The sequence below is a fragment of the Brachyhypopomus gauderio genome, chromosome 8, assembly GCF_052324685.1.
Source record: "Brachyhypopomus gauderio isolate BG-103 chromosome 8, BGAUD_0.2, whole genome shotgun sequence".
NCBI classification, from domain to species: Eukaryota; Metazoa; Chordata; class Actinopteri; order Gymnotiformes; family Hypopomidae; genus Brachyhypopomus; species Brachyhypopomus gauderio.
In genome coordinates this window covers 11,853,788-11,879,572 of record NC_135218.1, presented here as the reverse complement: position 1 = coordinate 11,879,572, position 25,785 = coordinate 11,853,788, and the positions used below count along the sequence as shown (strand labels likewise).

Genomic DNA, 25,785 nt, shown 5'->3' with positions numbered 1-25,785 from the left:
TCTTATCTTAGTATTTTAATACTTGTTACTAAATAAAATTATTGACGTGTAGAACAGCTTGCCTAACCCATTTATTTGGGTATTTGTGGTGTGGGAACCTCCACCCGGTCACAATTGGCGCTGCAAGCAGGATAATCGTTATTGGAAGCTGTTCCACTTTTGTACTGTTTTTAGTAAGCGGATCAGGTGGTGTTCCTCAGTATTTTAAGTGTGGTGGGAAAAACAGTGGCCAGCACAGGTTGAAGATATTATTGGAGCCATCGGGACCTACAGAGACGACTGCAAACTTCCAGGAGGGGGCTGCAACTATTTTATTTGTGTTTTTTTGTAAATTAGTATATATTCTGTGTATACTGTGTTGTTGTGTATATTAAGTATTTTTTGTGTGCTTAAGAGTTCTAAATTTTTCTCCTTCTCTTCTGATATTTCCAACATGGCCGATGAAAATATAGCAGAGCAGCTGAGGGCACTTACTGAACTGGTCCAACAACTTCGGGCAGAGAACAGTAAGCTCAGGGAGGAAGCAACTCACCAGCCCACAGCTAGAGAGGTAGGTCATTTAGGAAAAGGTAGCTCTTCAGTGCAGTTCCCCAACCCAAGTGGTGGTCTCGAAAATCAGTCTGTCTCTAATGGGGTAGCAGAGCGCTATGTGTATATGCCCAGGGAAAGGAGATGTCCCCGGTTTTCTGGGGATGTTTCGGTGGACTCTCTATCTGTAGAGGACTGGGTAGAGAAGGTTCGTCGGTCCTTGGTTTTACGTCCCGTGCCTCGTTCCGAGCAAGCTTTGATAGTGTTTGACTTACTAGAGGGAGAAGCAAGAGCTGAGGTTAAGTTCCGTCCTCTCTCTGAAAGGGATGAGGCAGAGAAAAATTTTAGTATTTTATTCAGCATGTATGGGTGTGCTCAGTCCTCCATTAGCCTTCAAACCCAATTCTTCCAACGGCGACAGCGTGAGGGAGAGTCCTTGAGAGTATATTCCCATGCTCTCATGTCCCTAATGGAAGCTGTAAAATGTCGTGACTCTACCTGTTTTGCTAACTCTGATTCTGTTTTACGTGACCAGTTTATTGAGCATGTGCGTGATGGTTTGCTGAGGAGGGAGCTACGGCGTCAGGTTCGTTCACACCTCACTATAGCTTTCTTGGATATCCGCAGTGAAGCTTTTCGCTGGGTAGAAGAAGGTGAAACAGTTGGTAGTCATCGGCCACATGTGCGCTCCTGTAACACTTATGCCGTAACAGAGTGCGAGGCAGGATCCAGTGCTGTTTGTGCACCGGCGTCAGATGAATTGGCAGAGTTAAAGGAAAGTCTTCGACGACAACAGACCCAATTGGATGCTATTCTGAAACGGTTAGAGGCCCCTGTAGTGCCTAATAATTCTAGGGGTGGTCCTTCAAATAGTGACTCACGATACCGGTTCCAAGCCGATGGGAGACCTATATGTTTACGCTGTAGTCAACCTGGTCATATTGCCCGTTTCTGTAGAGCTGAGTTGGGAACTGACACTGGCAGTAGAGGGGCGTCAAACCACACAATCTCTCAGCAGCAGGAAAACTAGATCCCCCCCGACACATGAGCCCAAGTGTCGGGAGGGGAGGGTTTGGGCGTTGATTCAGCCAGTGCAGTCCAACTGATTGGGAAGTGTCCGGTAGTGGAGGTTACGATTGGGGGTGTGGTTTTGCTGTGTTTATTGGACACAGGCTCTATGGTGAGCACTGTAACCTCCCAGTTCTTTGAAGAACACCTTCAAGGCCAACTTCAGCACACTATTCAGTCTTGCCCTTGGTTATGGTTAAAAGTTGCTAACGGTTTAGATATACCCTACTTGGGCTATTTAGAAGTGGATGTATGTATTCTGGGGAGGATTATGCCCAAAATGGGCATATTGATCACCAAGAGCTCTAGTGGTGCTGACACTCACACTCATAACTCTACACCTGGTTTGGTGGGGATGAATATCATTAGCCAATGTTACAATGAGCTTTTTGTACAACATGGGAATGCACTTTTCCACTCTTTAAAGACCCAGCCTGCAGGGCAGGTGTGGCAACGCGTATTCTCTGAATGCCAGCAGTTGGGGCAGACTTTACAGGATGGTAAAGTAGGCATGGGCAGAGTGCAGCGGGGTCCAGCGGTACGAGTACCGGCAAGTACCATGAAAATAGTGTCTGCATCATGTTGTGAGGGGTTGGGATCTGCTCTTTCTTCAGGGTTGTTGGAACCAGTGTCTTTTATGGAGGGAAAGCTGCCTAGTGACCTCCTCATTCCATCTGCTTTTGTATCTGTGGTGCATGGGGTTGTACAGGTACCAGTGGTCAATGTTGGCCCACAAGATAGGTGGCTCCAGCCCAAGGTCGTGCTAGGGGAACTTCATGTGGTCCCGTCTTTTTATAATGGTAGTACCGTACAGGTCTGCAGAGACGAGCAACATCAGGTTGCCACTATCCAGCCTGTTCAGAGGGAAGAGAATGGTCCCAGTGATTTTTCCCAGCTTAGTTTGCCTTCTCTGTCAGCTGAGGAACAGGAGACAGCTTGTGCCCTCTTGGAGAAACACAAGACCGTTTTTAGTCAGTATGATGGAGATCTAGGTTGTACCACGTTGGTCCAACATACCATTCCACTCTTAGACTCTGCCCCAGTGAGGCAGAGATATCGGCGGCTCCCCCCTTCACAATACAATTTGGTTAAAGCTCATATCCAGGAGCTGGTAGACAATAAAATTGAGTCTCAGCACTAGCCCTTATGCTTCCCCTATAGTGGTTGTTCAAAAGAAAGACGGGTCCATACACTTGTGTGTTGATTATCGCCAATTTAATGCCAAGACCCGTAAAGATGCATTCCCCCTGCCTAGGATAGAGGAGTCACTGGATGCCTTGAATGGAGCAAAGTGGTTTAGCACCTTAGATTTAGCCAGCAGCTATAATCAGGTCCCTGTAGCAGAGCAGGACAGGGAAAAGACTGCGTTTTGTACGCCCTTCGGCCTGTTCGAGTTCCACCGGATGCCGTTTGGGTTATGTAATGCGCCCGGCACATTCCAGAGGCTAATGGAACGCATATTTGGGGATCAGAGTTTCCATGCACTACTATTGTACTTGGATGATGTAGTAATTTTCTCCCAGACGTTCCAGCAACACATCCAGTGGTTAGAGATGGTCCTGGGTCGCCTACGGGACTACAACTTGAAATTAAAATTGCAGAAGTGTAATTCCTTTCAAACTAAAGTTAACTATTTGGGTCATGTGATTTCTGCCGCTGGCGTATCCACTGATCCAGAAAAGATTCGGGCAGTTGCTGAGTGGAATCGACCATCCACAGTCAAAGAACTAAGGTCCTTTTTAGGCTTTGCATCATATTACCGGCGGTTTGTGGAAGGGTTTGCTTCCTTGGCAGCACCCCTGCATAAACTAGTGGGTACCCTAGAGGGTTCCCGGAAGCGACCTAGGCTTGGGGGACAGGGCCGTATAGATCACCACTGGGACGAAGCTTGTGAGAGAGGGTTTCTGGCTTTGAAGGGCAGGTTGGTCAGTGCTCCCGTGTTGGGGTATGCTGACTTTACTCTGCCCTTTGTAGTAGAGATTGATGCTAGCCACGCAGGTTTGGGGGCTGTTCTATCCCAGGAACAAGAGGGGCAGCTGCGACCTATTGCGTTTGCTAGTCGTGGCTTGCGACCTAGTGAACGTAACATGTCGAATTACAGCTCCATGAAACTGGAGTTGTTGGCTCTTAAGTGGGCTGTTACGGAGAAGTTTAGAGAGTATCTTTTAGGTCACAAGTTTACAGTCTACACTGACAACAACCCGTTGAGTTACTTGCAGTCGGCAAAGTTGGGTGCGGTGGAGCAGAGGTGGGTGTCCCAGTTAGCTTTGTTTGATTACGATATCAAGTATCGTCCTGGGACAGCCAACCGCAATGCGGATGCCCTGTCACGGCTTCCTACTGTTACAAACTCCTCTTTTGTCGAAGGCATGGCAGGGATCTCCATTCCCTGTGAGTTTCCCACAGCTGGGCCTGTTGCAGAAGGGGACATGCCATGTGTGGCATCTCAGGCTATACATGCTATTCCCATCCGTAGTAAGGCTGACTTAAATGTCCTACAGGCAGCAGATCCATGTATTGCTGCATTTTCAGTGTATTGGAAAAGAGGTCGGGTGCCAACTGCGCTGGAAATAAAGAAAGAAGTGCCAGGGGTGAGGGAGTTGGTAAAGCAATGGAATAGGATTGTGGAGAAGGAAGGAGTCCTGTATAGGAAGTTTCAGCTACCATCAGCCAAAGACGCAATCCTGCAGGTATTGCTGCCAGCAGCCTTACAAGCTGAGATTCTTACAGGGCTGCATGACAACCATGGCCACCAGGGGGTGGATCATACCACTGATCTTGTTCAGCAGAGGTGCTACTGGCCAAAGATGTGGCATGACGTCTGGCAGTGGTGTAGTGAGTGTGTGCGGTGCTCTGTGGCAAAAGCTAACCAACCTAAGGTGAGAACTTTTATGGGTAGCTTGTTGGCTACTAGGCCCCTGGAAATCCTTGCCATCGATTTCACGGTTATGGAACGGGCCAGTAATGGACTGGAGAATGTACTAGTCGTTACGGACATGTTTTCCAAGTTCACCCAAGCTTACCCAGTGGCTGATCAAAAGGCCACTACAATGGTAAAAATACTCACTGAGAAATGATTCTATGTGTATGGGGTTCCGAGAAGGATCCACTCAGATCAGGGCCGTAACTTTGAGGGGGAACTATTAAAAAGCCTTTGAGACCTATGGGGTTGAGAAAAGCAGAACCACGCCCTACCACCCAGAAGGTAATGGTCAGTGCGAAAGATTTAATAGAGCGTGTGCTCATCGGCAATACGTCTCTGGTGGATCGTGAAAGACCTTCAGCAGATGCATTCCAGACCCATCTGGTTGCGTCATGATCGCGCCTGCATCTCGGAGACGCTTATGAGATCTCTCCTAGACTATTTAATACAGTGTTTATTCATCTGCAGTACATCTTTTAAACGTCAGGCTTGGATGCCAAAATGACGTTCATACGCTGCAATCCAGACTCATATGCAGAGCCGGAGTGGCTAATCGGGAGATTCGGGAGGATTCCCGATGGGCCGGCTCATGTCAATCTCTAGTTTGGGCCGATTGGGAGGGAAAAATAATTTTGGGCCGAATTTGGACATGAATCTCCCGGGCTGAAAAAGTGACCCACTCAGACCCTGCTCATATGTACAGTATAGCTAAAATGCAGCATCTGAAAATACCTGAATGCGGCATTTAAAATCAAACCTTCTTAGATTAAATTACATTTAAAGCTAGATTTTATATTCTTCTTCCTCCCCAAGTTAAAGCTATGAAATACATAAACAGCGAGATCGTATGAGCCATTAAGAAGCCTAAAGACTCAAACAGAAATCTACACTGGAAAAATTGATATATTATTTTATGTAACTAATTAATATTATTATTACCCCAAAACAAAATTAAGTCAAAGGGATTTTCCTTTAACATGTTTATTTAACAGAAAATCAACAATAAAAAATGAAAAAATCTATCCTATCGGTCAAACTGACCTACCAGATGTACTGCGCATGCGCATGAAAAATTACGTCATTGTCCAGAGCACGGCGGTAGGACGAATTTACAGATATATCTGTGGATTTGTGCTACCGTAAAAATTTGTCCTACCGTTTCGAAATACTCAACCACAGCGCGTATATACGTTATAATACATTATATGTTACTTTATAAATCCTGTAATTATAACGTGCTTTCGGCGATAATGTAGATGCTCAACCACAGCGCGTATATATGTTAAAATACATTATATATTACTTTATAAATCCTGTAATTATACCGTGCTTTCGACAATCATGTAGGTAGGACTATTTTACCTGTTGTGTAACCTTACTAGTACGTGCTTATAGTGATGATAATGTAGGTAGGATGATTTTACCTGTTGTGTAACCTTACCAGTACGTGCTTATAGTGATGATAATGTAGGTAGGATAATTTTACCTGTTGTCTAACCTTACCAGAACGTGCTTATAGTGAAAATGTAGGTAGGATGATTTTACCTGTTGTGTAACCTTACTAGTACGTAACATGAGACACACTTCATAACATAGCATTATGTTTTGCATTTAGTAATCAGGGTTCTTATTTAAAATCAGTTAATATCTTATTTATTGTATTGACTTAAAGTAAGTGATTAGAAGATTTTTACTAATAATATAAAACTGTATACAATCTTGGCTAAAATATTTGCACTTCTTTTTAGAAAATGTTTAGATATTGACAGATATTCTGCAGAGATATAGAGATAGATAGCTAGATAGAGATAGATAGCTAGCTAGCTAGTCAGTCAAGTCAAATTTATTTATATAGCGCTTTTTACAAAACATGTCACAAAGCAGCTTTACAATCGTATGGGTCCAGTTCCCTAAATAGCAAGCCAAAAGTGACAAGGAAAAACTCCATATGATGGTGGGGATTAGGAAGAAACCTCGGGAGGACCAAGACTCAAAAGGTAATGCATTCTCCATTGGGCGGCCCGTTAGCACAAGTCCATATTTGTGGAGACAGAGAGTTGGTGGTAGCTAGATTTGATTTACAGTTTTTCTCAGTCAATATTCTGTGGTATATCAAATTAAATACTACGTTACACACAAAATACAAAGAACACAAAAGTTACACATGTGGGAGACTGATAGAAAGAAATTGGCCTGGAATCAAGTTTGTATAGCAATATTGTTTGACTGTATTGTTTGCACTGCAATTTGTTGACAAAAACAAATCTGATTGAAACTCAGAAAAGACAGACAGCTGACTGGAAAAACTGCAAAATTAGAAACTTACTCTACACATTCAAAACAACCTGAGCACATACAACCTCCAGAGAAAATACAGAAAATGGAACCTCTGCCACCCCTATGAGCTCATTTTTATGTCCTATATGGTATAAGAATGCAAAAATGCAATACACAAAATTTTATAATGTCAGAATTACTGTAATGTCAGTGTGCAGCATTACAGCAGAATGCACATTTCTGAATTTACATACATTTTCTCTATGAAATGTTTGAACGATTGAACACAGACACAGTTGTTCTTCCAATATTCAGCTGCACCCAGCGACCAGCTTCAGCCATTGTGAGACCATGACTTACATGTAAAACATGGTCCACAATTGTTGCCCTTATTTTACTGTTTTGTCCCTTCAGCCTTACACCACATAGTCTTCGTCCTCTTCTTGGCTGTTCACCCTGTACATGGCCTCGTGTTTCCATTATGAGACTTTGTGATACTGCAATGTTTAGCATCTAAAAATGTTTGCCAATTACAGTAACAGTTCATGAGACGCACCTCTGGCCTGTGGTTGAAATCAAATCAAATCAAATATATTTGTATAGCACTTTTCACAACATATGTTGTCACAAAGCGCTTTACAGGATTTACAAGGTTAACAATACTATGGGTCCAAATCCCAAAAACCATTGAAACTATTGGTTGATCTAAACCTTCACAAATTCCCTTTCTTACTGTAACTGAATGTTCACATGTGAATCATTTAATCAAGTTAGGATAAAATTACCAAAATGTAACAACAAAAAAAAGTAAAATGATGCCTTAGAGATTATGACAACATGTTCAGCACTTTTGCATGCAATGACCAAGGCGATGACCTAAAGACTAAATGTTTTGGAGAGTAAGACAATCCAAACAGACAATCCGTACAATACATTTTAATAAACATAACATAAGCAATTGATAATGTAAAAAACAGACAATTGTCCATGTCCATTTGCAAAATGTACAAAAACATTTGCAAAATGTGAAACACAATGAGAAATGCAATTATGATGTGCACAAGTGATTAGGTGATGTGGAGACTGAATGAACAGTTTTGAGAATTTCAATTCTGATCTGAGAAATGAACCAAATCGACTGAGAAAAACTGTAATGGGAAATCATCTATAAATGAAGTTACCATCCTCTGCTTCAGCCCATTGTCTAACAGTCTTTTCTCTAAATCTTCTAGGGCCTCCATTGAATTTAGTGGAAAAACTTTAATTTCCTCCTCATCCTGGACCTGTTGTGGGGGCAAAATTCGCCAGCCACCCACAAGAAACTCAACAAGTGATGTGAGGTAAGTAATCTTCAGGTCCATCTCTCTCACTGCCTCTAACACTGTTCTGTCTACAGCTGCAAAAATAAGATAGAAGTTATCCTTTTACTCATTGTAAGCAATTTATAAACTACTTTGTCTTAAAGACCAAACTTACATGTGCACTGATTATTGATGAACCGCCTTGAGGGTCCCTGTTGTGCAGTGTGTGCTGTTTACAGTACAAGGTTTATTTAAACATTAATTTTAGTAATCTAAGAAGTGATTGTAAATATGAGTGTTTATTTATACATACTGACAAATATCTATAAAAACTATAACATGCTCCAAAATGGAGCTGATAAAATAGACAGTATACATAGATACAAGGAGGTGCATGTGTGTATATGGCTTGTAAAGTTTTAGGTAAACTCACCATTTGTATGATGAAGAACATCCTGGCCTTGTCTTGTGTCCTGAGATGGCCATGTGTACGTATTGGGCATGTTCCACCTTGTTTGCCCTTGTTGTGGTGTAGGTGCTGTTAACATGGAAATGAGAGAGAGATAGAGATAGACAGAGATATAGAGACATAGAGATATAGAGAGATAGAGATATAGATAGATAGGACACAATGGTTATAGATAGAAAGAGAGATGTAGGTAGATTAATAGGTAGATAGATGGTTAGAGTTGTAGATAGGTTGGTAGATAGGGAATAATTAAGTTAAGCACGTAGTCGTCTGTAACTGCACCAGCCTCAATTTGTCCAATTAGACTGTTTATTTCCTTTTATTCTGTCGTGAAAAGACATTTCTGCTGCTTTCAAGTCCAACTATGAGCGATTGCTTCTGACTGGAGTCTAAGCCCCGCCCCAAATTCAGGCGAGCGTTCCTATTGGACTGTGATTAGATTTCATTCTGGCATGAATACAGCTTCGCAGAGACACACAATAGAATACAATGACGTTCAGTCCATTGTATTTCAGGGTGGCTTCTGGCACGAATTCAGCGTTTCTTTCTTTAAATACAAATCCTGGAGCTTTTACTTTTCATTGTGGCATGTTTTCATCACATCAGTGTTTAAATCAATCTCGTGATCATTACATTTAAAGGAGACATTTATGTCAGAAATACCGTACGGTGAAAAGCAATACCTCGGTGCCGTGATTACATTTCGAGCTGTATTATATTCAATTCTGGCACAAATTCAGCGTTTTGGTTTTGAATGGTAATTCTTGTGTATTGTTTTTCAATAAAGAGATAAAGTGCATTGAAACGTAATGTAATAGTGCTTTTGCATTTCATTGTGGCACGTATTCTGCATGTTTGTATGGAAAAGCAATGCATTTTGTGGATTGCATTTCCATTTTTGCCTAGTAGCGATTACTTTTCGAATAGGCACTGAATTCTCTCCATAAAATATTACGGAGCCCGTAAGGTGACATTATGTAAAAAATATAATAACGCGTGGCCACGACTTACTAACGCATGCGAACAAGATAATTAAGTATTACTTTATATAAAGCCAGGTTTACTTTCCTTGGGCAGTCAGTTCGCGAACATCCCTGGGATCTGCTTGCTTTGCTGTGAAAAAATAAACTTTGTTGCCGCGTGGGTAAGGCGACATTAGTATCTCGTTCCCACGCGTTAGTAAGTCGTGGCCACGCGTTATTATTTTTTTTATACATGATGTCACCTTACGGGCTCCGTAAAATATAGTAAAATCCATTACATTTTTTTTGACTGTCTTGTCAATGGATTTAATGTATGGAGCCAGATCCTTAAGCCTGGTTTATACTTGCGGCGAAAATGACGTAATCGCTGTGGCTCCGCCCGTGCGCGAGGTCGTGCACCTCTTGAAATTTGTAACTTCGTGCGCGCGCCGCGCTTCAGCGCGATGGACAAAGTCATGTTTGCCGGGTTCATACACCTTTACAAGGTGGAATTAAAGCACTTGTTCGTCACTTTAAAGGTCCATTTCAATATTTCCCAGCACGTTAAACTTAATTCAGTTAAATATTTATACATATACTCGAAATGAATCGAAATAATTCGCTTTTTTATCACATTATTTAATGGTTGTTTATTTTCAAAACGCCCAATCTTAACGTCTTCACGTTCTCTCATGTTTCGTCCTGGAATTACAAGAGGCTCGTATTTGTTAACGTATCGTTTCAGACAACACTGCAAAGCCATATTTACGTTTGATGCCTGATGTGTATATATATACGGTCTCTGGTCAGGTAAAAATGTTCTTTCACCGGTTTTGCAGGGGTTTTTTATTCTCCACTGCCACCTATCGTTTCGGAGAACAACGTCTACACCGCTCGTGCAGGGTTGCGCGAGGTGGGCGGAGTCGCGCGCTACGGTCGCTCGCAAAAGTATAAACCAGGCTTTAAATGCGAGAGACCGTTTTCGCCATTCCAGATGGCTCAGTCAAAACCATTACGCCTTAATGAACCAATAAATACATCAGCAGCGAAAATGAGTGTAAAAATACCAGGGTTCACGTGTTTTTATTTTCTAACATGGGCTAAAGCACAGGGTAGACTCAAACGACAAGCGTTTAAGTTGAAGTTTCAAGTTTATTTGTCATTTGCACTCCATGGGACATGTGTACATTGAAATTCTTATGGTGAGAGTTAGGGATACACTCTACAATAATGAAGCTTAATAATATAATAGTGAAAAGAGAGAAGAAAGATAACATAGAGAATCAAATTTGTACAATATATATACAGACATATTATATGCAATTATATACACATCAGTACACAAAACAAAACTAAAATTGCACAAGATGTATTAAAGTGACTGTGATCTTTTAAAGTGACTGTTGCATTGATAGAGGTAGTGGCTCAGTGAGTGAAAAAAAAAGTTCGTAAGACGATTGCAGTGCAGAATTTATATTAATTATTGTCTTTATTTGCCCACTTTGTTTAGAAGCCTGATAGCCTGTGGGTAGAAACTGTTTATTGACAGCGTCGTTTTGGCCTGAATGCTGCGGTACCTCCTGTCTGATGGCAGTAAGGTGAACAGTCCATGTGCTGGGTGAGTGCTGTCCTTCTGGATTCTGTGGATCTTCCTTGAACAGCGAGACTGGTGTATGGCAGGTAGTTTATTCCCGATAATGTGTTCTGCTGTCCTCACCACCCTCTTCAGCACCTACCAGTGCTTAGAGTCAGAGTAGAGGAGAAGCTGTTTCCTACTCTCACCACCTGGGGTCTGCTCGTCAGGAAGTCCAGTATCCAGTTACATAGCTGTGTGCTGATACCCAGTTCTATGAGTTTGGCTGGAATGATGGTGTTGAACGCTGAGCTGTAATCTATGAACAGCATTCTAACATATGTGTTCTTTTTGTCCAGGTGTGTGAGAGCGTTGTGGACAGTCAGTGAAATGACGTTGTCTGTGGATCTGTTGGGTCGGTAAGCGAACTGTTGAGGGTCTATGGTGGAGGGAAGAATAGAGCAGATGTGTGATTTTATGAGCCGTTCGAAGCACTTCATGGCTGCTGATGTAAGTGCGACAGGACGGTAGTCGTTTAGACAGGTGACGGCTGGTTTCTTTGGAACTGGGACAATCGTTGTTTTCTTGAAGCATGTGGGAATCACTGACAGACTTAGGGAGAGGTTAAAGATGTTGGTGAAGACCCCAGCAAGCTGGCTGGCACATGCTCTGAGAACTCGGCTGTGGACGCCATCAGGACCCGGAGCTTTGCGTGGGTTTAAGGACATAAAGGATCTGGCCACCTCGGACACATAGATGGTAAAAGGGTGGTTCTCCTGATCGAGTTTGGCAGCAGGGGAGGTGTTGTCTGCCTCAAAGCGAGCATAATGGGGTCATTATCATTATAAAGTGCCTTTCAAGGTCCCAGTCAGAATCACACATTTATTTTCCATTTAATGTAAAATAATGATGTTTTGAGTTTTTATTACGAATGTATAATCATTAACACATATATATCTATACTATATTTACCATCTTGGGAGTTATTTTTTATTAATTTGTACTATTTTCTTTAAGTATGTGTAGGCAATTTTGCCATGTCCCTCTCACAATAGTGGGAGCAGCTATGAGTATAATAAGTCATTAAATTAAACAAAATTAAAATAATTTTTTTGTGGTCTTATTATTATTGACAAGAACTTTCATGAATGGGTAATTCTAGTAGTTTCCAACAGATATTTAATATAAATATTAAGTATTTAATGCATGTCCCTCAAATCAGTGTCCACCCTGTCATTATGTTGTAACTGGCCCTTTAATGCGGTAGCTGATGTCATCTGTGACATCACGACCACCAATTTGATGATCTTCAGTGATGGCTGACACATATGACCCCTTATCAGTAAGTATTTACACCTTAATTTCACAATTTTCTTCATATTGTCTTTCTTGTTGCATGGTGTCGAGCTTAACATGTCCACCCTATCATGGAGAAATATTTAAAAATATTATTTTTCAAAATTTTTAAATATTGTCATATTTATTTTGAGGTCACCTTCACTACTGCTAACTCTGCTAGCTGAGGGGCCCCCATGTGCTTAGCAATTGCAAATTTTAGCTGAAAATGTCCACCCTATCGTTGTCCACCCTGTCATTAATACTTCCCTGATAGGGTGGACATGATGCATGACAGGGGGGACAGGTGGATAGTTTTGTGACAATAATGACAATAATAACGTAATAAAATAACATTATACACACCTCTTGTTAACAATAACAATTAAAGTCAGACTGCTGGTTTAAGGGTGTCCTGCATCTGTTTTAGTTATAAGTCAAAGAGGAGCTGAAATAGCAAAACGTCAGACGTGATGCTGACCCTGACAGAAGAAGACAGTATCTTGAAAAAGAGAGGGCCAGGTGGAAGAAGGACAGAGACACTAGAAAGAAAAAGGGCAAAAAGAAAGAAGTGGAGAGAGGCAAAAAAAAGCAGCCAGAGCAAAGTCCAGGGCCATAGTTTTGCTTTTGTCAGAGACACCACCCAGCACTCCTGAAACTCAGCCCCAGCCAGGGCCCTCCAGGTTAGAAGTTGTTAAGTTAGTAAGAGATTAAGGATTTTTCATTACATCTCAAATATAATGAGAGGAAGGTGGGAGGGGAGAGTACAGAAGGGAACAGGTGCAGAGATGGAAAACTGGCTCCTTGGCCAATGCTGCGTGTGGGCAACTTGTGTGAACATTTGCCCAAAAGTGGGTGTAAGGCACATTAACTCTTATGGCGCATTTCCATTAGGGCCTGCTTGGCGCGGTACGGTTCGATACAGGTCGATTCGCAACGGAACGGTACGGTCGCGTTGTGTTTCCATTACAATGGTGGACCACCACAATGTGGGTGGAGTCGCTGTTGGCGCGCGGGTTGTAGTGTCGTGACATCATTTGTATGCGACCACAACACCGGTCGATGCCCCTTAACACATAGCATTATTGTATCTTATTTATCTTTATCTTCATTATTGTATGTGGTTGCTCTAATTATTGATAATAATTTGGTATTACTCAAACAGGCTGAACACACCCTGCATAAAAAGCATCAGTCATACAATCAAATGAAATCAAACTTTATTATGAAATATAGATATTTAAAGTACAACATATGTAAATAATATAGTTATAGCTAAAAAAAGTGCAAAAAGCAAATATATACGTATAGCTTTATATGAAATAAATATTTATAGTACTACAAGCAACATTTTGTGTGCTTTTACTGGCGTCTGTCTTGCATGGTGTTCACAAGTTCGCCAAGCACCCCGAGGAAAGCCCGGTTAAAGGAAACATTTTCCGCCAACTCCGCTCGCCTCGTCAGTGGAAGGGGAATCTTGAACGTAAAAAATAACAAATATTAAACACAAGCATTCCCGTGAAAGCAACAACAATATAGCGTAACTGCACAAAATGTGTAGCACGTCATCGCTGCTCATGCTGTGTTTATGGCTACAGCTAAATAGCAACTAGCAAGGCTAAGAGCTAGCTATTGTACAGTAGTGACTGTGGTGGTAACATTAACTACAAACAGCTCTAAACGCGCCCTACCGTATTCAGGGCCTCCCTCGGGAGCGACGCCCTCGGGACCACAGCCGGTCCCCCCCCAAACACACATTTAAGGGGAGGAGCATGCGTGGAATTACACATTTAACAGTTGACAACACGCTAGGACAAAACATGCACACAAAGACTAGACAAACAGAACTTAGTGTGCAGACACTGAACGAACGGGACCGATACTTGTGTGCACTACACATAAACGACAGTGACGCGCCGCTCAGAGTCGCAGTCGCTCCCCACATAAAACACACGACACACGGGGAGCGAGGCGACAGTGACGAGCGGCGACCGCGTCACACACACAAAACACTTAACATATAACAAACGCGCACGCACACAGATCCTCACGTCCGTTCACCTGGACACACTAACACCACACAAGACGAAGAGCTTACCAGGGAGACTGCCCTGGTCCTCGCCGTGCCACAAACACAACACGAGCACGGCGGAGCTCTTCCAACAAACAAACGACAAACACGAAGAGTTTTCCCAGGGCAGACAGCCCTGGTCCTCGCCGTGCCACAAACACAACACATAAGCACGACGGAACACTTCACAAAACACCACGCAGACAAACACTTACCACGAGACATGACCACGAACGAAGGAGAAAGAAAAAGAGACTGGCGGCTTCCGAAGGGTGGCTGGTCATTCTGTGACGGGCAGGGGTGAGCAACTAAAAGGAAGCGATCACACCAAGTCTCAGGGGAAAAAGGATGGTTTAATAGAAAGTGTGCAAACCAAAACCCGTGCAAAAGATCCAAATTAAGGATATAATGACCAGCGGTCAACTGGTACAAAGACAAGACATATATAGGCAAACAAACGACCCTCAGGTAAGACGGATCACGGGCTCCGCCCACCTGAGGGACGCACATGACGTCACCAAACAACAACAACAGCCGCTGTGGACGGAGGCGGCCAGTAGGGGGCACACCTCACTGTGACATCTACATGTCTGTGGTGGGGCTGGGGGTCTTGGGGCAGAAGGAATTTGTTTTTTCATAGGTGGCATTTCATCTTTGTCCGATGAAGAGTATACTTTTCTTCTACAAGTAAAAGTATGTTAATAACTGGTTCTATCACAGAATTGTTTTAAAACATTAATTGTATAGAATGCACAGCTTACTTGCTGACTCTCTTTCCTAGAACCTCTGTGTCAGAGTTAACATCTGATGTATAGCACGACTTTTTCCATTTAGAAAAAAACCTTATCAAATGATTCTGGGGGGAAATAATGACAGCCATGAAAAAGAACCATCTGTCATGCTATGATAAGGTCCTAATAATATTTTGTATTGTATATGTTAACATATGCATGTCTTTATTACCTGATTCATAAAGGATTCGCACACTGTGTTTTTTCCACCCTTTATCTGGCTGGGGAACCTCAGCTTTTTTAACACTTTTTAAAAAGTCGGCTTTGATCTTTATAGGGAGGCCACCAGGAGAACCCATCCATGTACCAGGACTTTGCCACTGGTCCAGTTTGCCCCTCCTTAATAAACTCCACTATGAGGTACTAGGGGTGGGCGATATAATATCGTTCACAAAAATACCGGTACATTTCTTTATTCGATAGGATTTCGCAATATCGCGACATTATGACGCAAGGACGCAGGTTGTGCGTGCAGCGCGCAAAATAAACATGGCCAACAGCGGAGAGAGCAGCAGTGCTCACACTGTGAATGATTTAGTTCCTAAACGAGGAGCTACATCAGTAGTGTGGAAGTATTTCATGAACAGTTCACGTTCAAAGTTCACAATTTTAATTATGAAATAGTTCAAAGTTCAGTTAATTTTACTTTTTTTCGTGAGATATTCAAATACTTTTTTCACGATTTGGCTGTTGCGCAATCAAGGGGCGGACACAAATGCGAAGCAGATAGTACAATCTCATTAGATTTTATTTCACATCTTACAGTTGCAGACGACACGCGAGTGGACCACGAATGACGTGGCATGATGAATAGAGAAATAACGCTTAATACACTGAAAGGCAGCGGAAATGACAAGGGCACAAAACTAGACCAAACACAAGAGTACAACTAATTGTTACATACACTGACATGAACAAACACACGGGAAGCAAGTAACGGCCATACATGAACACGAAGTCTAACAGAACATACATGTATTGCCAGGCACGATATCACGTTAGAGAACACGGAGACCAAACATGAACTGAAAACCTAAAACACTACGAACCTGAAAATGGAACAGAGACTTTAACCATACACAAACACGAAGCTAATCAAAACCACGAATCACAGATAAGGCGTGAATACCGTGCACATCCAACTAGGAAATAAAGAAACGACAATGATCCCCGAAGGTATAGTCTGGACATAGGCTATATATACACACCAACTAGGAGCTAAAGAAACGACAATGATCCCTGAAGGTATAGTCTGGACATATACACACCAACTAGGAGCTAAAGAAACGACAATGATCCCTGAAGGTATAGTCTGGACATATACACACCAACTAGGAGCTAAAGAAACGACAATGATCCCTCAAGGTATAGTCTGGACATAGGCAATACACACACACACACACTTGTAAAACTAAGACAAGCTAACACGGAACAGCTGAAACAGAGGGGCGTAACAAGAACAAGGAAAACATAAAAACGACAAGACTAGAAGGGGGCGGAGCCAGACGTGACAACTACAAGCTAGAAATCACTATACGTTCTTATAAGTGCTATGCCTACCCCGCTCTGCTGCAATTCATCACGGGTAAGGTCGTGCGGAAGCCAGTATGTTATTAACTAGCCAGTATGTTAACTATTCTCATGCGGACACTACGTTGCCCACAATGCATTGCGCACACAACGTCAAAACCATTTCTGTCTGGTGATGCATGATTTAAGCGGCACCAGCGAGAATACAGAAGGGAGGAACTTTCTCTCGTTGCGTTTCAAAAGAAAAAACAGATGTCACTCAGTTTTCAATGGAAACAAATTCCAACGTTCATTTACAGTGATGTCTACCGTTCATGACACAATGTGAACTAATTCACATTCAAGTTATTTAAAAATGTGTTTCGTTCAGTTCAACGTTCACGAAAAAATGAGCGTGTTCAATGAATGCGTTCTTTTGAACTCGGTCACGCACAACACTGTGAATAGTGAATTTACTTGAGTTTCTCTTTTAACAACTTCCGCCCTGTCCTGCCTCTCTTCTTCGCGCAACTCATTTGGGACGTAGATTTGACTTATTACTGCCTCTTTGTTATTACCTTTTGGGAAGAAAAAATATCGAGATATATATCGTATATCGCCATTCAGCTAAAAAATATCGAGATATTATTTTTGCTCCATATCGCCCAGCCTTATGAGGTACATTGTAAGCTGTACTGTGAAGCCAGACCCCAGACCCGAAAATTAAATGTGTTCTGTCGGATAATACCTAAATAAATAATCTTCCATCTAGACAGCCATTCAAAAGCTTGAAATCAATGTTTTCATTAAAAAAATGGATGTTATAGATAATCATTATTCTTGATGCTCTACATCTCACGGTATGGGCCCTCTGTACCATGACATGTAGCGCATCAAGAATAATGATTATCTATAACATCAATTTTTCATTATCAGATATTGCGGCATAAAATTAGGTAATACGAAAATTAGATTTATGATCTAATAAATTATTTTTGATCTCATTGTTGATCACAAAATATTAAAAGTATATTACTATTTTAGAACATATCCGAACCTTTTGATGTGTAGCTTGCAGTACTATCTACAAATAACCTTAAAAAAATATATATGGCTGTTGGCTTGGTCAAGTTTGATAGTGAAGAGTGAGGTTGCCAGTTCTTTGTACTGTGTTGCACCACAGGAAGGTGGTGAAAGAGGACCAGAGGTATGTTCTTTTGTCACCCTTGTCTTTTTCTCCATGCTGTCACTCCATGGTTTCTGGGATAGTCTCTTTACAATCTGACTCAGAGGACAGCTAGGTTTCCTAATGAGCTTTTTAATTTTATTCAGGTTGTTTTCATATTGGAAAGCACTGAAGCTGTCGAGAGCACCATGTTTTTTACATCTTGTGCAAGATGCACTAAATTGTGAACATTGTAGAAGACAAATTTAGGGCCATACAGCTCTCCAAAATGAGACACAAAAAGACCCTATATGTAATTGGCGTAGCCCAAGTAGTCCTCGATCAGGCTATTATTGCTAAGTATGAAATTTCCCACAAACAGAAGCAGAAAATGTTCATACACTGCGGTGTGCAGTACATCTTTGAGCAGAACAGGACCCGTGTACAATAAAAATTGCCTAAATTCTGTGGCTTTCCATCTGTCAATTTCTCTGAGAGACCTTGGTCTACGTGCAAACTCTAGAGGCACGCAGCTCTGAGCACCCAGCAGTCGTTCTGTTAATAGATTTTGCTGAAACCCAGACAGCCTGCAAGTGAGAGGACCTAACTTAATACACAAGGTGGACCTAATACACAAGGTGCTTATAATCAAGAGGGAACCCAGATACCATTCCTGAAGATGTTCTTTCTAAAGGTGAAATGCCAAGGTGGTGATCTGAATCTGTCTTATTTTTGAAACTTTCATCGGTTCTGAGTGGCATGTCCGTTCTTGGATATGTCATTCTGTTGTCCATGTAAACTTCGTCCTGTGTGCATTTCTCACACCCATGGTACCCTGTGTGACCTTTTACACACTTAACAAAAGCACGTGCCGGTGCATCGCAAACCACAGAGGAGACCTTTAAGCATAGCCTGATTCCCTCAAAGTCAAACCCATCTTCCAGTTTAACTATCTCTGATACGAGGTCATCCAGAAACTCACTTGCAGAATCAGGCTTTCTTGCACCACAGAACAGTCCAATTGTGACAGGCTCATGGTGTGGTAAGTTTACAACAGTTACAAGAATCGGCCATAGTTGTGTTGGTGAACTTTTGAAAAGTGGCAGCCCATCAATGTTGATTTGAAGTTTCAAATGTTTGGTAACCTCTTGTTTTTTTTGTAGAATGTGCAAGATTGAGTGAAGCACACCAAAGTAGCAGTACTGACCACCAGCTTTCTCCTGAATTGCAAACTCACCTGACCTCACTGTACCTAATAGTGTCCTAGCATCTCTAGGTAAAGTTGGGTGATGCTTGCCAAGGACAGATAGCAGGGCATTTACGGCATTGTGCGTAATGTGGTGCTCAGCTGCCCATTTCGCAAGTTCATCCTGTAAAAAGTCACACTCCGTTTCAGAGTCAGATCCAGAATTAAACTCAGATAAATCATTAGTACAGGAACCATAGTCACTGTCTCACACACAGTACTTTGGCAGTCCATGAATTCCATGTTATCATCGCCATCTAGACCTATTGTATTGTTTTCTTTTTCTAAATTTTGCTCTGCCCCCACTCTGTTGCCTGAATTGACTGTATGTCTCTATCAACCCATTCTTTCGCTCTTCGTTTAATTGTCCAATAAGATGGTTTTCTGCAAGACATACTACACAATAAAGCAACATACAAAACATTGTCATATTCAGTCTGTTTTGTCATAACCATTTAAAGGAACTTTTGCATTTTCAATTCATACCTTTTTTGGATGAAGGCGGCACCTGTCTTGCAAGTCAACCTGCACAAAAAGAGACAATTATTGAGTGTTAGAAAAAAGTACTTTGGGACTTGTAGTTAATAATCTTGCCATGTTAGACTTGGTGATTACTTTAACTTTGACAAAGAAATAATAGGTTTTATGCATCTTGATCTTCATTCTGAACATTGTTAGTCACTATACCATGAAATGTTTGGAGTCAATTGTCATATGCTACTTGTGATAATCTTGTTTATAGCTGTATTTTGAGAGGGATCCAGAATATTTATGGGAGAGACATAAACTATATATATTTGATCATATACTTTTGTCATATCAGTTTGTCTGCCTCAAGATTTAATATATGGCATTCTAGATAATGAACTTTTATATATTTAATCATCTTTGATTGTTGACTACCTGACTGGCAAACCAAAGTATGTACGTCTGCAACACTGTGTGTCAGACAGAGTGGTCAGCAACACGGGAGCCCCACAAAGAACTGTTCTGTTTCCCTTCCTCTTCACTCTCTACACCACTGACTTCAACTACTGCACAGAGACCTGCCACCTCCAGAAGTTTTCTGATGATTCTCCACTAGTTGGATGTATCAGCAGGGGTGATGAAGATGAGTACAGGGCGACGGTGAACGACTTTGTTACATGGTGTGAGCTGAACCATCTACAGCTCAACGTGACGAAGACAAAGGAGCTGGTGGTAGACCTGAGGAGGGACAAAATGCAGGTGACCCCTGTTTCCATCAGAGGGGTCAGTGTGGACATTGTGGAGGACTATAAATATCTGGGCGTACACATCGACAACAGACTGGACTGGACTAAGAACACCGACGCCCTCTACAAGAAGGGCCAAAGTTGTCTCTATTTTCTGAGGCGGCTGAGGTCCTTCAATATCTGCAGGACCATGCTGAGGATCTTTTATGAGCCTGTAGTGGCCAGTACCATCCTATACATGGTGGCATGCTGGGGCAGCAGGCTGAGGGTGGCAGATGCCAATAGACTCAAGAAACTGATCCGAAGAGCCAGTGATGTTGTGGGTGTGGAGCTAGACTCTCTGACGGCAGTGTCTGAGAGGAGGACACTGTCCAAGCTGCGGACCATCATGAACAATGGCTTCCACCCTCTTCATCACACAGTGATGAGCCATAGGAGCACATTCAGTGCAAGACTCATTCAGCCTAGATGCACTACAGAACGCCACAGGAGGTCTTTCCTACCAGTGGCTATCAGACTTTACAATTCCTCTATTATCACATGACACCGCCCACATGTACAGTCATATTTTATTGTATAATATAATTTTATATATTATATTTTGCTTTGTATTATAAGTCCTTGTATCTTTAGATATGCATATTGCAATTTTCTTTATTGCTGTAAATTATTTCTTGGGAGTGCTTATACCTATATAGGTTGCTGCTGTAACAAGTGCAATTTCCCCCTGGGATCAATAGAGTATTTCTGATTCTGATTTATACTTGCTGGATTGTTTTAGGTCATCTGCATTGCTGTTCATTATTGTGAATACATGAGCTGCAATGCAGATTACCTAAAACCCAAAAAGTTGTGTAAAGATTAAATATATAATAGTTCATTAAAGACATGACATAAATGACCCTGTCGGGGTCGCTATAGTACCCAAAAACCTAAATTATAAAAACTCATGCTGCAATCCTGTTGTGCAGAATACAGACAAGTAATGGGTCTTGTATGATTGAGATCAATGAGGTCAATAACTTTCCAATTACATCTCATAACAAAAAGTGCACTGCCTGACTAGAAATGAACCTTTTCATTCACTAAAATGTCTTTTGTCACTATAATATCTGTATGGTAATACTTGGCCTCCATCTACTGGCAAACTGACTGAAAACCTTACATGAAAGAACGAGGCTGAAGTTGGTTCCTTATTCGCCGGTGTCTTATTCACACTTTCCATTCCAAATAATGGTGGAAAATAAGTATTTGGTCACCTACAAACAAGCAAGATTTCTGGCTGTCACAGATCTGTAACTTCTTTTTTAAGAGGCTCCTCTTTCCCCCACTCATTACCTGTATTAATGGCACCTTTTTGAAGTTGTTAACAGTATACAGAATGCTGAGTTGCATCCAAAGAACACCATACCAACTGTGAACCATGGGGGTGGCAACATCATGCTTTGGGGCTTCAACCTTGTGAAGACCTACAGAAAACGTTTGACCTCTGTCATTACCAACAGAGGATATACAACAAAGTATTGAGATGAACTTTTGTTATTGACCAAATACTTATTTTCCACCATTATTTGCAAATAAATTCTTTAAAAGTCAGACAAAATGATTTTCTCAATTTTTTTTCCACATTTTGTCTCTCATAGTCTGCCTATGATGTCAATTATCGGCCTCTCATCTTTTAAAGTGGGAGAACTTGCACAATTGGTGACTGACTAAATACTTAATTTCCCCACTGTACCGCCATTAACCTGAACGGAACTGTAAAGTTAGAGTGAGGCGGAGCTAAGAAAAAAAAAACAAAAAAAAAACACGAATATTCGAATACCAAAATTAAAAACCGAATACCTACTCAATGACCGAATATCCGGGTCCAGCCCTAGTCACTTATGTGGTCAACTAAACCTGCTTGTCAGATCTCTGAGACGATGTAAGAATCAGGAGATACAGCCATACAAACTAAGACCAATGCACTATATGCACAGTACATTCTATCGCCTGACATGCCAACTTCACAGGTCAATAAAAAAATATATTCTACAGTAAAAAACCTTCTTCTTCTGGATTTATACAGTCACTTATGTGGTCAACTAAACCTGCTTGTCAGATCTCTGAGATGATGTAAGAATCAGGAGATACAGCCATAGAAACTAAGACCAATGCACTGTATGCACATTACATTCTATCGCCTGACATGCCAATTTCACGGGATGATTGTAAAAATATTCTACAGTAAAAAACCTTCTTCTTCTGGATTTATACAGTCACTTATGTGGTCAACCAAACCAGCTTGTCAGATCCCGGAGACGATGTAAGAATCAGGAGATACAGCCATAGAAATGTACAATACATTCTATCGCGGCGACATAATGAAACTACCGCATTATTTTTTAAGGTGGGAAAGTGCGAATAAGACACTGGCGAATAAGGAACAAATTTCAGCCTCGTCATGAAAGACCACACACACAAAGCTAATCTCAGCATGTGATTTAGTTCTATGATCTAAATCATTTTGCCAATACAATTAATTTTGATCATTTTGGCCCTTTAGTGCCTCAATTGATTCTGCATATTTGTATTCACGGCTGTTCAAACTTATTCACAACAGGCCAAGACAAGCCAAGTGTGTTTCCTAGCGTTAGCCAAAGCTAAAATGAGGCTAGGTTAATGGCTAGCCGGCGATAACCATTCTTAAGGCAATATGCTAACAGTGACGCTAACGTTGTTAGCGGTAAACGGCAGCCAGTTAATGCTAAATTAATAATATAATTGTATTTGTTAGTATGAATTGACAAGTTTCTAGCTATGAATATAAAAAAACTGCTCCTAAAAACGAACGGTAGTGTTCTTCAGGAAATTTGGCCACAGACAGTAAATGTTAGCCAGTTAGCAAAGTTACTTACTTTTGTAAACGGTGAACAGGTCAGGAGTAGTCGGTGTCATCGGCTATAGCTCACAAAACAGTTGAGTGTCCGTTAATTGGTTAGCTCGCGCTAGCTCTTTAAACTCGCCACGGAGATTCCAACAATCTTGTTGAGGTGTTTCGCTGCTACAATACGAAAGTAGGCGGCGTGGTTAAATTGGTTAAATTCAAAATGGAACACGATGTTACGACCTTTTCCAGATGTATTGGAGATGTAAGTGTGCTAGCTGTCAAATTGCAGATCAGGTGAAGATGTAAGGAAGACGTATATGCGTAGACGTCTGCAACACGATGATAATAAGACCAATGTAAGATCAATCCAAATGGAACAGACGCATTTAAGATGTTACGACCTTTTCCAGACGTATTGGAGACGTATATGTGCTATCAGGGATTCCACGACAGGACCGACTGTTAACTTGAGAACATGGTTTGAATTTAACTTACCTTTAACTATAAAATTTTCAGAGACACGACGAATTTCGCGTCGCATATTTTTATCACAACTCGGTTTGAATAAACCGTGGGAGATATACTCCTTTAACTCGCCATAAAATCTAAAATCCTTCATTTTTTCACAATGACACACTCCGTTTACTACTTCGCATCCAGTAGTGTCGTAAAGTGTTAACGCATGCGCAAAATATCTGCCCGTGTCGTTAACGCATGCGCAAAATATCTGCCCGATACGTCCCTGGGCCAATCGCACATGTTCTCGCGCATGCTCGGTACGGATCGGGCAGAGTGTACGGATCGGGGAGTCACGTACGGTCTCTGGTTACTAAGTAACGCGTTACTGACAACACTGGTGACGTCACAGTCAAAGTGACTATAAAAGGAGCGGCCGCTGTTTAAAACGACGGACGACGTTTTTGATGATTGCGGAGCAATGTTTCATGGGATATACGTAATCAATTGGGCCGTGAGGAAACTGATGAGCGTAAGTTCAAATTCGTTTGAGATGGTACCTTAATTCCTAGCTCCTCGGTTACATTTTAACTATTTATAGTAGGTCTAATTACAATTCAGGTTGTTGCAAAATAGAATGTGTAAATGATTTATCCAAAATGACTATCATGAAGTAAGCGGCACTGTTTTACGTCAGGGGCGGAGACAGGTAATTTTATGGGGAATATGTCTTTAGCTTTTGTCTTTGACCTCCCCAGGCCACCGCGCAGGTGAACCCGGCTCCCCGTGACGCCACGCGGGCAAACCCGGCTCGCCATGACATGGCCGCACGTACCGCCGCCGCCCGTGACGAGGCCGGTGACGAGGCCGGTGACGTGGCCCGTGACGCATCCGCACGTGACGCAGCCGCCCATGCCCACCGCCCGCGGCTGCACCCCGTGTCCCCGGGGCCGCCACCCATGGTCCGGAGGACGCCCTCGTTACAATTGCATCTGATGACCGTAAGTTCAAGTTCCTTTGAGATGGTATCCTAGCTCCTCGGTTATATTTTAACTATTTATAGTAGGTCTAATTACAATTCAGGTTGTTGCTAAATAGACTGTGTAAATGATTTTTCCAAAATGACTATCATGAAGTAAGCTGCACTGTTTTACGTCAGGGGCAGAGACAGGTCTATGACCCGGCCCGTGACGCAGCCGCCCGTAACGCGGCCCGTGCCTTTGTCGCCCTTCACGAATGCTTCGATTTCCTCCAGTACGGGTGGTCGCCCCGTGTCCAGAGGGTGCCGGTCATGATATTACAAATGCGTCTGGAGCGCGTAAGTTCAAGTTCCTTTGAGATGGTATCCTAGCTCCTCGGTTACATTTTAACTATTTATAGTAGGTCTAATTACAATTCAGGTTGTTGCAAAATAGAATGTGTAAATGATTTATCCAAAATGACTATCATGAAGTAAGCGGCACTGTTTTACGTCAGGGGCGGAGACAGGTAATTTTATGGGGAATATGTCTTTACCTTTTGTCTTTGACCTCCCCAGGCCGCCGCGCGGGTGAACCCGGCTCGCCATGACATCGCTGCACGTACCGCCGCCGTGGTCCGGAGGACGCCCTCGTTACAATTGCATCTGATGACCGTAAGTTCAAGTTCCTTTGAGATGGTATCCTAGCTCTTCGGTTACATTTTAACTATTTGTAGTAGGGGCGGAGACAGGTAATTTTATGGGGAATATGTCTTTAGCTTTTGTGTTCGACCTCCCCAGGCCGCCACGCAGGTGAACCCGGCTCCCCGTGATGCCACGCGGGCAAACCCGGCTCGCCGTGACCTCGCCACCCCTGATGACGCTGCACGTGCCACCGCTGCACGTGCTGCCGCTGCTGCACGTGCCGCCGCTGCACGTGCCGGCGTTGCACGTGCCGCCGCTGCCGGCTATGAAGCCGCCGCCGCCCGTGAAGCCGCCGCCCGTGAAGCCGCCGCCCGTGAAGCCGCCGCCCGTGAAGCCGCCGCCCGTGAAGCCGCCGCCCGTGA

General features: G+C 42.4%; 2 protein-coding genes and 1 long non-coding RNA gene across 9 annotated transcripts; 1 reads left to right on the top strand and 2 right to left on the bottom strand.

Moving 5' to 3' along the window:
* Window positions 1–7,848: 7,848 nt before the first annotated feature.
* Window positions 7,849–9,533, bottom strand: LOC143521505 (uncharacterized). The gene is made up of 3 exons (XR_013132787.1): window positions 8,531–9,533; window positions 8,273–8,326; window positions 7,849–8,192 (listed from the first exon to the last, which is right to left on the bottom strand). It is a non-coding gene; the product is annotated as an uncharacterized LOC143521505 (long non-coding RNA).
* Window positions 9,534–13,315: 3,782 nt separating this feature from the next.
* Window positions 13,316–24,084, bottom strand: LOC143521495 (uncharacterized). 7 transcript variants are annotated; one of them, XM_077014405.1, is made up of 6 exons: window positions 23,800–24,084; window positions 23,333–23,478; window positions 20,265–20,452; window positions 19,705–19,743; window positions 19,210–19,342; window positions 13,316–13,912 (listed from the first exon to the last, which is right to left on the bottom strand). In XM_077014405.1, the coding sequence occupies exons 2-6, from the start codon at window positions 23,370–23,372 to the stop codon at window positions 13,860–13,862; spliced, it is 453 nt and encodes a 150-aa protein (XP_076870520.1). In that variant the 5' UTR covers window positions 23,373–23,478; window positions 23,800–24,084; the 3' UTR covers window positions 13,316–13,859. The 7 variants fall into 7 exon arrangements, 3 of the variants coding, with proteins under 3 accessions (XP_076870520.1, XP_076870521.1, XP_076870519.1); XM_077014406.1 differs by lacking the exon at window positions 19,210–19,342; XM_077014404.1 differs by lacking the exon at window positions 13,316–13,912 and having other exon boundaries at window positions 17,259–19,342.
* Window positions 24,085–24,240: 156 nt separating this feature from the next.
* On the top strand, window positions 24,241–25,785 carry LOC143522235 (uncharacterized). The gene is made up of 7 exons (XM_077016041.1): window positions 24,241–24,292; window positions 24,519–24,761; window positions 24,920–25,078; window positions 25,298–25,393; window positions 25,520–25,651; window positions 25,695–25,726; window positions 25,773–25,785. Exons 1-7 carry the CDS (start codon window positions 24,242–24,244, stop codon window positions 25,783–25,785), a joined length of 726 nt encoding a protein of 241 aa, XP_076872156.1. The 5' UTR covers window position 24,241.

Bases quoted from the DNA above. Each gene is read 5' to 3' on its own strand.
- LOC143522235 (XM_077016041.1), top strand. From the start codon at position 24,242: ATGTTTCATGGGATATACGTAATCAATTGGGCCGTGAGGAAACTGATG. The intron at 24,293-24,518 runs GTAAGTTCAAAT...TGACCTCCCCAG, and splicing joins CCGTGAGGAAACTGATGAGC to GCCACCGCGCAGGTGAACCC. The intron at 25,652-25,694 runs GCACGTGCCGGC...CCGGCTATGAAG, and splicing joins CTGCTGCACGTGCCGCCGCT to CCGCCGCCGCCCGTGAAGCC.
- LOC143521495 (XM_077014404.1), bottom strand. From the start codon at position 23,372: ATGACACCGACTACTCCTGACCTGTTCACCGTTTACAAAA. The intron at 20,453-23,332 runs GTAAGTAACTTT...TGATGGAAACAG, and splicing joins CCTGTTCACCGTTTACAAAA to GGGTCACCTGCATTTTGTCC. The intron at 19,343-19,704 runs GTATGAATTGAA...GACTTTTTACAG, and splicing joins GCCGCCTTCATCCAAAAAAG to GATGAACTTGCGAAATGGGC.